Source organism: Ctenopharyngodon idella, chromosome 7, assembly GCF_019924925.1.
Source record: "Ctenopharyngodon idella isolate HZGC_01 chromosome 7, HZGC01, whole genome shotgun sequence".
NCBI classification, from domain to species: domain Eukaryota; kingdom Metazoa; phylum Chordata; class Actinopteri; order Cypriniformes; family Xenocyprididae; genus Ctenopharyngodon; species Ctenopharyngodon idella.
In genome coordinates this window covers 33097515-33112572 of record NC_067226.1, presented here as the reverse complement: position 1 = coordinate 33112572, position 15058 = coordinate 33097515, and the positions used below count along the sequence as shown (strand labels likewise).

Below are 15058 nucleotides of genomic sequence, written 5' to 3'. Positions count from 1 at the left end.
TCATTAAAGAATGTTGATTCTCCAACAAAAATCCTCTTTGGCCTTTGACTAGTGTTAAATGGCTTCTAACCGCCAGAATAAGTCGAGACTTCATCCATGGTAGTTTTATGTCAAGTCAAGGATTAGACCCAGAAGCTGTGAAACACCACAGATCTTTGTATAAAGTTAACATGCACAATCTCACCAATCATGTCTGGTCCCTTGGCTGTGATTCGGAGGCCTCTGCTACCCATCGGCACTTCTATCACCGTCTTCATGGCTGCAAAAGAAGAATCACAAACCAGAGAGTCATCAAAACACATAATTCAGTGACTGCATCCTAGCATGAGATGTGATTTTAGCTGCAGTTTAAAAAATAAAACAGACCATCTCATTTGCACTCACACTTTATAAAAACAAAAATTAGATTAAAAATGCAAAACAACTGCATTTATTTCCTAGATGACACTCACTAATATCAACATGCAAAGCCATCCAAAGTGGCGAATTTAACTTGTGCACAGAATTGGAATATCGCATAAAAGTTTGTGAATAAAGCACAATTTCCATCCAATGTGTTCAGGAGAACAAAATAGTCATTTCCTGGGAAACTGATGCAAAATATCTGTAATAAAAATGGAAGTTGCTGCAAACTTGCGGCTCAATAAACGCTGTCATGTTATCTTGCGTTCGGAGGCGGATGCCTGGTGTTTAGGACCGCAATCATGTGAGACTGTTCTGCGAGGTATTCATACTAAACCATTTTGATGACAGACTTTGGCTCAGGCAATTTCAGAATGACCAGACCAACATTTGAGATGGTGTGTGATAGGTTATCCAGAAGATGTTATTGGTTATCCAATCACATCCTCTGTTGAGGCAAAGTCATGCAAGTTTATTAGATAAAAAATTATCTGCCTTAGTTGAGTGCATTTTTAGAATTTATGAGCATCTTGGCATTTCCATCCAGTGTTTTTTTTTTACACAATAACACAAAATTTTAGTGTTGAATGACATACAGTATCCAGTAAGTGCAGTATGCAATGCTTCATTCCAAACACAGATCCGAAATACAGCATCCCTCACGGCTCACGTCAGTATCCATTGTGCACATAAATACAGTCATTACATATGAGAGTAAATTAATTGCAAACACACAGACACTGCAACTCTGACACGCTTAATGTGTTCGACCTCTCTCCATAAAAAACATTTGTGGCTTCCCAGTGTACTGCTGAAAAAAGAAAACCCACCAATTTCCAGCTCAGTAAACAGAAAACCACAATAGAGAGCAGCCTGAGTGCTTTCAGTTATGGTTGGATAGAGAGCGTTCTGTAAAAGCAAGCGTAAAGGGGGTAATGGAGAGAATGGGGTGGAATACAGGAAATCCATCCAGTTACTCATCTCTACTACTTTTTTATTCTTTATTTAGATTTCTTATACAAAGAGACTTATTACAGGGATAATCCCCTGGAGCAAAGTGAAAATTCTGTCATTATTTACCCCACTGATGTTTTTCCAAACCTGTGGTAGAACAAAAAGGGAGAATTTTTGAAGGACCTTCAGGGATATATATATATATATTTTGGAACTGGTTTGGAACAACATAAGAATGAGTAAATAATGAAAGAATTTTCTCTTTTTTTTGTGTGAATTTTCCTTGCAAGCGTCTTGCACAAGGGGAAAAATGGTGAATCATGATCGTTCCTTGTCAGGAAATCTTAAAATATGAACATGCATGATTAAATATTATATACATATATATATATATATATATATATATATACATACATATATACAGTGCACAGCATAAATGAGTACACCTATGAAAAGTAACATTTTAAACAATATCTCAATGAACACAAAAACAATTTCCAAAATGTTGACAAGACTAAGTTTTATATAACATCTGTTTAACTTATAACATGAAAGTAAGGTTAATAATATAACTTAGAGAACAAAATTTTCAGTTTTAGTCAAATTAGGGTGATGCAAAAATGAGTACACCCCACTGAAAGTCTCTGGAGCAAAGCTAAATTTTAGACTACAAATGTCTAATTTAACAAGAATTCAACCACAGGGGAGTCTAATTATTCATTACACAGGTGTCCAGCAGACAGTTGACTATAAAAGGGTGTTAAAACCCCTTCCCATTTCATGCTGTCAGCAATGGCACCACATGGAAGAGAAATGTCACAAGACCTGAGAAAGAAAATCATTTCTTTACACCAGAAAGGTGAAGGCTACAAGAAGATCAGCAAAGCTTTACTTATCAGTCAGAATACTGTAGCAAAAGTGGTACAAAAATTTAGAAAAGATGGAACTGCAACCATCTCACAGAGACATCCAGGTCGTCCACAGAAGTTAACACCTCGACAGGAGCGTCTTCTGATGAGAAGGTTTGAAGAAAATCGACTTCAAGTTCACTGCAGTTATCTAAAGAAGTAGAAAGCCAAACTAGGGTGACTATTTCCCGTGACACAATACGGCGTACACTGCAGAGGAATGGCATGCGTGGGTGCCGTCCACGAAAGAAGCCTCTCCTAAAGCCCAGGCACAAAAAAGCCCATCTAGAGTTTGCCAGGGCCCATGCTGACAAAGATGAAGACTACTGGGACTCTATACTCTGGAGTGATGAGACCAAGATAAATGTTTTTGGAACTGATGGCTTTAAAACTGTATGGCGTCGCAAAGGTGAATACAAAGAAAAATGCATGGTGCCTACAGTGAAACATGGTGGTGTCAGTGTCCTTATGTGGGGCTGCATGAGTGCTGCTGGTGTCGGGGAGCTGCATTTCATTGATGGCGTCATGAATTCACAGATGTACTGCTCTATACTGAACGAGAAGATGCTACCATCACTCCGTGCCCTTGGTCGTCGTGCACTTTTCCAACAGGACAATGATCCTAAAGACACATCTAAGGCCACTGTTGGATTTCTGAAGAAGAACAGGGTGAAAGTGATTCAGTGGCTCCTGATCTGAACAATCTAAATCCAAAGACTGAAATAAGCAAAAATTGTGATATTATAATGAAATATTATTATAATATTGATTATAATAAAAAAAAATTATGACTGTCACTCAGTTGTGGCGTCGTTTCCACCGTGATCAAAAATGTTTATCGTTTTATCAATACTTAGTTCACTTGGTTACCAAAGAGCATGTTTGATATAAAATATGAGACATTATAAAAATATGCAAATAGTTTGAAAATATTATATAGTATTCACAATACATAAAATCCAGTTTCACAATGAACACAATAATATCTTAATTTCAATAAGGAATTTTCAGTTAATACATGCTACAATATGGCTAAATTCATAACATTCTATAAAATTATCCACAAGGCAAAGGAATCAGCAATTTTATTTCCCAAAAATGTAAAAAGGTAATATTGTGAAATATTTTTACAATTTAAAATATTTTAAAATATTTTATCAAATGTAATTTATTCCTGTGATTAAAGCTGAATTTTCAGCATCATTACCCCAGTCGTCAGTGTCACATGATCCTTCAGAAATCATTCTGATTTGATGAAGATTTTTTATTTTATTTTATTTATTTATTTATTTATTGCTGCTCTATATATTTGTGGAAGCCGGGATATTTTTTTTTTTTTTTTTTTCAGATAATTTTTATTTATTTATTTATTTAATTAGTTATTTATTTTTTATTTAAGTGACAAAATGGTGAATCATTCCTTGTGAGGAAATCTTAAAATATGAACATACATGATAAAAAATATGAATCATTACCTATAAATACAAATTTTTAACATGCTAGCTATGAAATTACCTAAAACAAGGCAAAGGAATCAGCCATTTTATTCTAAAAATGTTAAAAATTGCATTTCCATCACTATCATTTGCATCACAGAAAGCTTTTAAAAATTACACCTTGTTTGAGATGTGAAGGGAATGTTCATGATTTTCTGAAGAAAATTACAAAAATGACAATTCTTCTGTTGTGCATGTATTATAGCCCTTGGAAATTTTTAGTAGACAAATAAATTAACTAGTGAGAAAAAGTCCACAGGGCCAAAATTGCCCTGGTTTCAACAGCAAACACCCTTTCAAAGTAGCTTCCTTAATAACTTCTTTAACAGTTTTAACTGAGACACTTTGGGGTCAAATATAAAGTGAGCGGCTTGTGTAGATGCAAAGTGCTAATGCAGTTTATTACATTAGCAGGAATTAATGTAGAAAAAGAGGTGTTTTTCCCTTCGCTCTGCAATGCTTACCGCATCCAGAAATTATAGGGCTTGGAAATGCGCCAACGTCATGGGAGCCCCAAAATATTTACTTTTGGAAACATATATAGAAAGTACTTGAATTTATTGCTATAATGAAAAAAAAATAAATAAAAAATCAGACACCAGTCAGTTGTAAACAGGGCAAAAAATGGCCAAACAATGCTGCGTTTCAAAATTACCAATAAAAAAACCCAAGACGTAATTACTCTCGCTTTAAAAATAACCCAACCATGCAAGTGTGACTTCAAATTTGTTTATAACGATGGAGAAAAAAGTAATCTAATGTGGCTAACTGCTCCACAAAGATGCATCAGACCCGCAAGTAAAATTAAAATCACACAAATGCTCCCACAATGCATCTGTGTTTCTCTCACTCTCCTTTCAAGAATGCAAAAATGAGTCACTGCCGAGTAAAAGGAATGAATTATAAGAGCCAGAGGCTCATTAGCAGCTTTATTGCATTTTAATATTAACAGATCCATGTGACGCTCTGGAATCCTGACCGTCATCCAGCCCGGATTGAAGTCCTTTGGGGAATGACCTATCCGATCACCGGACTTCCATCTGGAGACCTCATGATGGCCCTATACGACTTACGAGAAGCCTACGTGTCAGTGCCATGCATGTGAATTATTAGAGAGACGGCTTTTATTAAAGAATGCATAACTTGTTTGGATCGAGTTACCTCGTTCTTGGTTTAACAGGCTTTGAAAATGAATAGCATGATTGTGTGAAAACGTCTTGGTTAGGAGAAAAGTTCCAGTCACTCAGGCTCTGTTCCAAAACCTAGTAAGCTGCCTTGCTTTCTATTGCCTACAAAGTCAGGCACCATCACCAAGGCAGCATCAACCTAAATCAATCTTATTTGGAATGATCTATGACGAAACTCACTGGTGGAGATGCACCAATGTATCAGCCGATGATATTTGTAAGCCAAATTTAAAACCATCTGCATATCGGCTACAGCATGAAAAAGGCAGATACTGATGGTTTTAATTAACTGTGTGAAGGCACTGAGTTGTATAATGTCTGTTGCATAATCCAATGTTTTTCTCTGTTTAAAAAAAAAATTAAATACTTGCCAAAACAAAATGAAACTTGTACAAAATATAGCAGGGCAACTGACGGAACTGTCACTGTCCAGATCGGTTTATATTCAAGTAATCATCTTTGTGTATTTAAGTTCCTCCCTTTGTTTTGTTCATTGTTTGTGTCCAGTGCACAGTCTCGCATGTTGGCTTGTTAATCTTGTTCATAATAAATCTTATGTTACTAAGCATTACAGGGCCAGTGCTGCATCATCACAAACATTTATACTTTGCATGTGTTTTTAAGCCTTACCAATTTAAATATTTAAGTGCAATAAGTGCAATCCTTTCTTTTTCTCAAATTGTACAGCACTTTGGTTCAACATTTGTTGTTTTTAAATGTGCTTTAAAAATAAACTTGACTTGACTTGACAATAAAAGAACTCAATTTGCTACTCGATATGTGAGACGTTTTGTGCACACATCCAAAACGCGCGTCCAGAAAGCCGCACCTCTCAGACAGTGCGAATACTGAATTGAGTTCTCTTTCGCTTCTTCTTGCGCTTGAATGGACAAATTCACACAACATTATATCAAAATGCCCATCTTGGCGAGTATCCTAGTAAACATAGTTGGTTATGGCTTAAGTGAACGTGAACAGTTGAGAAATAAAACACACGTGTTTATCAGTATTAGTAAATTAGAACTATTTTATATTATATGAAATCAAAATTTAAGTTTTTTAGCTTTATTATGAATATGTTAGCCTTAAGGTTATGAATAAGCTGGTGTGTTCCAAAACAATGACAAAATTTGCATTTAGGAGATATAAGCCTTAAAAACTTAGTCTCTCACTTCCGCTAAAATGGATCACAGATTTTCATGACATCACATCGCACTTCAGCTTCTCGTCAGATCTTTTGTCCAATCGAATGCTCTCTAGAATCTGAAGTCCCGCCCCTTCTACACTATAACCAGATGCTTAAGCTGCGGCTGAAATCGGTCATTTGTTCACACATTTACTAGTTTCTACATGGTGAATGGCACATAGTGCACTATATAGAGGACAGGGAACTAAATAATACTTTCCATCGACGCGAATGAAGTCCGTTTTCACGTTAGTGTCACGTGAACCGTCGCAGCGCGAGCACAGTCTGCTCTAGTCCAGAGACACGAGAGCACAGAGCGGATCATATCCGCGGACCGCGAGTCGACTCAGACAACAAACGGTATCGGACCCATTTGAATTCTGCACAGAATGCTGTATTTTAAAGTGATATAGAGGGCATTAGGAATAGAAATGGTTAGAGATTAGATGGAAACAGAGTTTTTACTGAGTTTAACGGCTCTGGCCGAGTAGTGGTATAAACAAAACGCTATTGGCTATTTTAAAAAAGAGGTGGAGCTGTTCAATATGTCCTGCCCTGTCTTCCTGTTTCAATTGAAATTACACCAACACATTAAATAATGCTGCGCGTTCCAAGACACTTCAGCGGGCCTTTAATAAATGTTCTCCTTTTGATTATTATTGTTGCCTCCAGTAATTAATTAAGTCTGATTTTTAATTTCCAGCCTATTTTGGGTTTATTTTAAGCCAGACATATAGTAATTTTTAAACAATAGTTGAGTTAAATAAAACTACCCAGCACGTTGGGCAAACATTTAACCCAACCGCTAGGCTAAAACAACTCAATCGCTGAGTTTGTCCATTTTCAACCAAACTTGGGTTGTTTTTAACCCAGCATTTTTTAGAGTGTACTTTGTTGGTTGTAATAAAAGCATTCACATGTAAAACTCATGCTGAACAAAAACCTAGCCATTTTGAGCGGATTCTGACTAACTTAAACTGATTGGCCATTGCGTTCACATGTTCAACAGAACATGTCTGTGATTGGCTGTAAGGCTCAACGCTGTAAAAACATGTTGTAAATAGAAACATTTGATTCTCTTCACAGAGTGCTTACACAAACAACCACAGGAGCGTTTTAAAGCAGCCGGATATCAGAGGGTATCAAAGATTTTGTGGGACAAAGATTAATTTTGGTGGCCACCACAATATTTTCAATGCAGGAATAACCCAAATAGAAAACAGATATTTTAAACTGTAATATTATTTCACAATTTTACTGTTTTTACTGTATTTTTGATCACACAAATGCAGCCTTAATGAGCATAAGAGACTTCGTTGGAATGGTACTGTATATATTAATTAACTTGTCTTGTATCATCCATCTCACAATGAATTTTTCCTCAAAGGACGCATGTGATGTTGCCAAAGTTATCTTAGAAGGCAGCATAGTCATGCTACCTACGCTTTGGAACAGGCTTTGCGTGGGGAGTGCACTTATGATGCCTTAAAAAGCTGCCTACGCGGCTCGCTAGGTTTTGGAACAGAGCCGTAATCAGAGCCATTTGAGCACATTGCTGTAAGACAAAGGAATTTTTGGATAAGGAAAAATCCTCAGCAGCCATCAAACACAAGACACTGCAGAATCTACCAAAACCAATATAAATGCTGTGAAGTGCCACAGAAATAGCCTTGCGCTCCTCAGGCTGGCATGTTTAAAGGCAACATTCTGCGTGCAGAAATAAAATTAAGCTGTCTTAATTAATTTGGGGTGTGGTTGTTACATAAAACAGTTTGGTTATTTGATATTTTTAAACAGACATGATTTCAGCAATGGCGTCCTGCCTAAAAACCAAATGCTTGCCCAGCAGACAGAAACACAAACTGAGTATTTGGGTAATAATCTTAAATAAATGACAACTAGCTATTTACAAGCAAGAGCCACAGAATGAAGTGTGTTATTTCTCACAAATGGACTGAGATTCCCTCACACGCTTTAAAGGGAATCAATAACTCTATCTTCAGTCCCAGAATGCAAACAATCCGACTGCTGGCAATCATATAAATTAAGCAGGCTAATAAAGCTGCCAATGCCTGCACTAACCGAAGACCACAGGGAATGTAAGACTGCCTAAAACACAACCGTTTATGGCTTTAGTGTTTCTGAACCTTGAGGATTATTTGATTTGATACAGCAATAAACTTAAAGAAGGGGATATCATGTAGAATCATACAGAGCTGCATGGTTACTTGGAATAAAACCAAAATCGCTACATGGCTTAGTGTGATTATCAAATGGCGCTGTGTGTTTCAGAGTGAAGCACATCTTTAACACATGAGAAGCTCATGATCCAGTGCTTTCAGTGTCTCAGATCGGATTAGTTCACAGTAAATGCTGCTCCACACAAATTCATCTCTTCATCCGGGTCACTTATCCACCTTATTCCTACGCCCCATGACGCTTTGCATGAATTATGGGTGTAACTTCTGTTAAGCTGTAAACAATCAGTGAAAGGCGATCATGTAATATGTACAATGAGATGACATTACTCTACTCACCCTTCAATTATTAAACATTAAAAGCACATTTAAATGTGTAAAAGCATCAACAAGGTACTTTCAACACAACATGAATAACCCCAAAAACACGATTCTTTCCACAGCAATAACAGACAGGTTAAATATCACTATAGAAATATGTATATATGTGTATTATGTAACATATGTTGCCATAGATATTTTTGTTATAACATGTCATGGTAAAATACCAAGCGTTACGTTATTCTCATGATGTCTGAAAATAAAACATGAAGGAAAAACTGAAGGATAAGCTTTATTTGTAGTGCAACCTTATGATTTGGAATGATTCCTTTCAGTCTTTTTGAATGTAAGTTCCCCAAACCGGAAGTGCCACATATAATTCAAAACGCAGTAGGCTTGTCAGGAATAAGGTGGATAACGTGCATTTGGGAATGCAACATGCAACAATCATTGTGCCAAACTTGTAATGAGGAGTGTTTATATACCCAACTATTGTAGTGAAGCGTTAAAGGATTAGTTTGCTTCAGAATTAAAATTTCCTGATAATTTTCTCACCCCCACGTCATCCAAGATGTTTACGTCTTTCTTTCTTCAGTCGAAAAAAGTATGGTTTTTGAGGAAAACATTCCAGGATTTTTCTCCATATAGTGGACTTCACTGGGGTTCAACGGGTTGAAGGTCCAAATGTCAGTTTCAGTGCAGCTTCAAAGGGCTCTACACGATCCCAGACGAGGAATAAGGGTCTTTTCTTGCAAAATGATTGGTCATTTTCTAAAAATAAAATAAAAAATTATATACTTTTTAACCACAAATGCTTATCTTGCACTGCTCTGTGATGCGCCACGCATTAAGTAATCACGTTGGAAAGGTCACGTGTGACGAAGGCGGAAGTACCGCAGTAGGGTGAAAAACTCCGTCTCATTTTCTCTTCCAACTTCTAAATCTTCTGACACCGTTGTTTTACCTTTTTTTGTAAAGGCCATTTGACTTAGTCTTTGCATGTTCACTTTGTAGACACTGGATTGGTACTTTCACTTACGTCATGCGTGACCTTTCTAACGTGATTACGTAATGCGTGGCGCATCGCAAAGCAGTGCAAGACGAGCATTTGTGGTTAAAAAGTATATAATTTAATTTTTTTTAGAAAATGACCAATCATTTCGCTAGATAAGACCCTTATTCCTCGTCTGGGATCATTGAAGACCATTGGTAACCGCTGAAGTCCACTATATGGAGAAAAATCCTGGAATGTTTTCCTTAAAAACCTTAAATTCTGTTTCGACTGAAGAAAGAAAGACACAAACATCTTGGATGACATGGGGGTGAGAAAATTATCAGGAAATTTTAATTGTGAAGTGAACTAATCCTTTAAGGGCTCCCTGTGGTTTTCTGACATAATAAAAGCTTGGCGATTTAACGTTTGAAAATTAAGAAATGAAGACAAACATAAATATTAGCATTAATCACGGACAATATATGATCTAAACTCAAACACTAACTTTATAAGCAATCCCAGTCCAAATGTCACTGAGATCAACAAACCGAGCAATAGTCCAAAAACAAAACCAAGAATGTGCTTATGCATGCGTGTACCTACGTTCTTCAGGTGACACATGGGGTAGCGCCTGACCTCGGACCAGTCGGCAAGTGGAACCGTCTCCAGCGCACACACCACAGTTGTCCTCTTTAGCGTTGCTCCCCAGTTGTCTGTCACAGCCAACTTCCTGTAATAAATGACAGAGGAATCACTCAGAAAAAGGCAAAATGGAACAGAACGGACATAGAATGGCAGTCGAGTTGCACTCAAGTCACAAAAAATGACTTACTCTCCAACTTAGGCTTATTATCCACTACAGCATTTTGTACTGAACATTTTCCTGATTCATCCCCAGAGCTGAAACCCTATTTTAAGAGAAGGTACCTGATTTCTGACATGTCTGCGGGACCTCCACCAAAAAAACATGCTTCCTCCATAACAGAACAGAAACTGGCTATAAAATCAATGCTCTGGCCACTGGCACAGCACGGCTCCAAACTACAATGTTTAAACTCTAACTAGCATCATAAAAATTCATGGACAGCCAACATATAAAACTTAAGAGAATTCTGAATCATTTTTCACAAGTTTTCATCCCTTGTGCTCAAGTTTGCTCCCAGTATCCTCAATATTTACCCAGAAATCTGTGCTACTGACAGTGATGCTGTGCAAAGAATCTGCCATCTGTGCAAGAAAAGCTGCCCAGTTTTAATGCAAAATTCTGTTTACACTAGCAGGGCAATAGGGAAAGTAGCCAGAGAAAGCAAACAGCAGTAGCTCTGGTAAACAAGCACAAGTAAACAGACAAGCTTCATTTACGCCAATTTACCTAATACTCACATGGGCTGAGGTCAAAATAGGAGCAACGCAAGAGAAGTTTCATCAACACTGTAGAATTCAGTTCCTGCGCAACACTGCTTTGAATTCTGATAATTCTATATGGTTTGGTTAGAGTTTATTGTGGTTCTTTGCTGTGGGCCAAATGGAAAGCCGAAAGTCTACTGAAAACATTAAGAGAACTAAAATTTTGTCATCATTTATGTAACGGCATGCTGTTCCAAATTTGTATGACTTTAAAACAAGTCTTCCCAAAACCATACGATAAGCTTTGTGTGAGGAATAGATAAACGTACTTAAATTTAATCTGTAATTTGGTTAAAATGTTTTCTCCGGTGTAGCTCTCAAATCTCATAACACTAAATTCATACTCTACCTATTCAAACTGGCACATCACATTCAGTTCTGAAACACGCAAGAGCAATGTCAAACCTGGCAGAACATGCCTTTTATGTGCCATTTTTAAATATATTCAAGACCACAAAAGAGTTTTTTTTTTTTTTAAAGATTTTCAGTGAATTATGACTTGTTCCAGACTGTTCCTCACACAAAGCTAATGAGGACTTGGAATATTGTGCACAAGTCATATGGACTACTTTCATGGGGAAAAAAGAAAGTCAGTCATATTGGGGTAAATACATGATGGTAAATAGTGACACATTAGGGGCTTTCACACTGGAGGAATGGTTTCAAAGTTCCTCCTATAACTATTGGCAGAAGTAACCGTGTTTCGGCGTGTTCGCACCACAGGAAGGAGCGATTTTAGTTTTAGGAACGCCTTTTGGGGGACTAAATTAGCTCCTACTTCAGAGTAGGGTCTAACCCAGCTCAATAGCATGCGAAACACCGGTACCCGCCATTTTTAAAAAGCTGTGTAAACACAGTTTATAACCTATATATTTACTCCACGAACATGAACACTGACTGACACAGAGGTCCAGAAACTTCTCAACCTTTACGCTGAGGAAGAAATCCAACGCGACTTTGAAGGGACCAAGCGAAACATGATTATGTATTTCTGCTCAACTGGCGACGCTATAATACTTTTTCGTTTACCGTTTACTTTTTTTTGTTGTTTAACAGATCTATCCAATAACGTATTAGATAGGACCGTTAAACAAATCGTAAACTAGTGTTGTCAAAAATATTGATATTTCTATATGTATCGTTACTGAAATATCTGAAACGGTTCCAGTACTCCTTTTCTGCAGTATTGATACAGTGATATCAGCTACGTGTTCTCACTCTCTCTTCTCTCCGACAGTGAATTGACACACACCCGCCTCCTGTCACTCACTTGTCTCGTTCGCTCCGGTTGAATAGTGCTTGTATTGCGCATAATTTTAGACATTCCTGCAGGTTTTTTTGCATTCAAACCAAATGTGCACACACCACTGATCTATTTAAGGGAGCTCTCATAAAGCCGCCTCTCAAACAGATCGTGAGTACCAAATTGAGCTCTTTTTCGAGGCTTATTGCACTTAAACGGTCAAATGCACACAGCTTTATGTCAAAATGCCCATCTTGCCGAGTATTCAGGTAAACACAGTCAGTTTGGGAATGTAAATAGTTGAGAAAGAAAGCATATGTTGTGTCATTGCCTACATTGGATCCGTGCATAAGCTCTTAAAGTGACAGCAGCCTAATAAACCTGCTGCAAAAGGGAAAATCACTCACTGCTCTCGACTGAATAACTTTTGTAACTTTAATTGTAAGCATTAATCTGAATTAATTTTTACAATTTGATTACTTTCATTTCTGTAGTATTTCTTACCTGAATATACTGTTAGACCCACCTGAAAAACTTAAAGCCATTTTATTTTATTTGTCTCTTTATTCTATTGTATTTATTTGTGCTACCGTTTGCAATTTGTTTATTTGTTCTTACTTTATTACTGAATGTTCACTTGTCTTTTTTGTCACTGTAGTTCAATGATTCAAATAAAGTCTCTCTGTGCTGTGTGTAAGCTATTACAACTAAATCACCCAAATTATCAAAAAAATTATTAGATAACAACAAATTAACTGTATGTCAGTATATTTGGCAGTTTTCCCCCGTGGTATCGAAAATGGTATCGAATATTGATATTTTTCAAGGAAAATTCCAGTATCGTGACAACACTATCATAAACTAATAAAGATGGAGAATGGGAGCACTGTCAAAGCATCCTGAAGGCAAGCCTGCAGAGGTGACAAGAGGCCGTTTTTTAATGGATGTCAACATAGGAGAGGCTTCACTACGCTGAATAAACCACTTTTGTGAGGAAATAGCTTATCATTTAATGAATCGACAGTCCCTCGGTAATCTTCAACATGTTTGCTCTTAAACATTCCATTTGGAGTTTACACACAGTTTTATAAGAGAAGTCACGGACAACTGCGTGACGACCCTCCAGTGGTTTTCCTCCTTTCTAAAAGAAAGGACATTCTCTGTAAATTTAGGCAACTTCTCTTCTACATCGGCTCAGCTACAATGTGGTATACCTCAAGGGTCTATTTTAGGACCCTTGTTATTTTCATTGTACATGCTTCCCCTAAGCCTTTTTTTTTTTTTTTTTTAAGAAATACAGCATAACTTATCACTGTTATGCCAACAATTCCCAATTTTATTTCTCAGTGAGTATAGACAAAAATTGCTCATCAATTGACTTGGAAGGTATGATTTAGTTTACGACACTTCTCATCATTTCTATGGTATCTGCAAACAGTCTTTGATTGTCGCACAACTCTGAACGAAATCCAATGACGTCAAGGCTGTAATGTAATTTGTTATCAAGGCATGTGTGATTCAAGTTAGCCGTTAAGCTTTTCATCAAACATAGCAAAGTAAACTGTGCAATGCAAAGCTCTAGGTGCATTATTTGTGAAATTAATGCTAAATTAGTGCTAAATCAACATTTATGCAAGCTTTCTATAAAAGTAATTACTGTTAGTTAAATTCCAAGCAACTTCTTTTAGGAAATCCTGTGTTTTTAACTTCCTAAACTGGAGCCATGGTCAAATGGAAACTCAACCCCTGTCTTTCTGTCGATTCGGCGTCTTTCTCTCTTTTGCTCACACAAGGACAAAGAACTGAGATTAATCTGGCAGAATCGTGACCTAAATATACCCCAAATCCCCACATATGTAACACTGAATAAGAGAGATGGTTTTCCGATGTTTATGGTCATTATTTCATTATCTTTTCATTTTAGCTGAAGTTTTTTATCTTTTTTGGGGGGGGAAATGTGAGCTGCGCAGTTAGAAATATCCAGAATGGAAAACCTGTTGGCGTCAATACCATCAAACAATAACATTACGCTTTTGGACACGCAATAAAAAAAGACTGATACTATGGCAGAAGCAGATGGTTTGGTAACTCCAGTGGATGGAGATCGGATCCAAATACATTCAGGAAAAGAAATGGATAAAACTGTAAAGCTTATTCTCATTGTCCTAATATTACTGTAATGCATGTCAGAACAGGGCTGAAAAGGTCAAGAATTCTCCCTCGTAAATACTAAGCGACTCTGGCTTCAGAAGAACGTTTTTCACCTCATCAACAAGCCTAGACTATACTTTAAAGGACAGAGGTCTTAACTTAAGCGCTGTAAATGCTCACTTAAGTAGGCTTATATATAAATAACATTTTCAGATTTAAATTTCTAACAGAACTTTTGGTTTTCTGGGAGTTTTGCCATCTCATACTGCGTTCAAGTGCACCTGGTAAGCTCCTACTTCCGCTGGACAGTCGTTTTTTATGACATCTCACAAATCTAAGCCAGAAACAAGTACAAAAACAGCCAAAACTGAGCAAATAAACAACGGATGATCTGACAAAAGTTCTTCTTTTTCTTGTACCAGTGGATAAGTATTACTAAATATACATGCAATACTTTTAAATAACCAATGATTTATGTATGCATGGTATTCAACAAATATCTTGAATTTGCATAAAACAAATCATTATCGGTAAGACGTTTTGCTTTGCGATTTCAGTTAAGACCTTAAATGTATAGTACACACAAAAATGAAAATTCTGTCATAATTTAA

General features: G+C 36.9%; 1 protein-coding gene across 2 annotated transcripts in view; it reads right to left on the bottom strand.

Annotated features, from left to right (window-relative positions):
• Positions 1 to 15058, bottom strand: part of adamtsl3 (ADAMTS-like 3) — a 207091-nt gene that overhangs the window by 76902 nt on the left and 115131 nt on the right. For both annotated transcript variants that reach the window (XM_051900104.1, XM_051900105.1), the window contains exons 7-8: positions 10250 to 10376; positions 185 to 259 (exon numbers count right to left, since the gene is read on the bottom strand). In XM_051900104.1, the coding sequence (XP_051756064.1) occupies positions 185 to 259; positions 10250 to 10376 (202 nt within the window). The remainder of the gene's footprint in view (positions 1 to 184; positions 260 to 10249; positions 10377 to 15058) is intronic.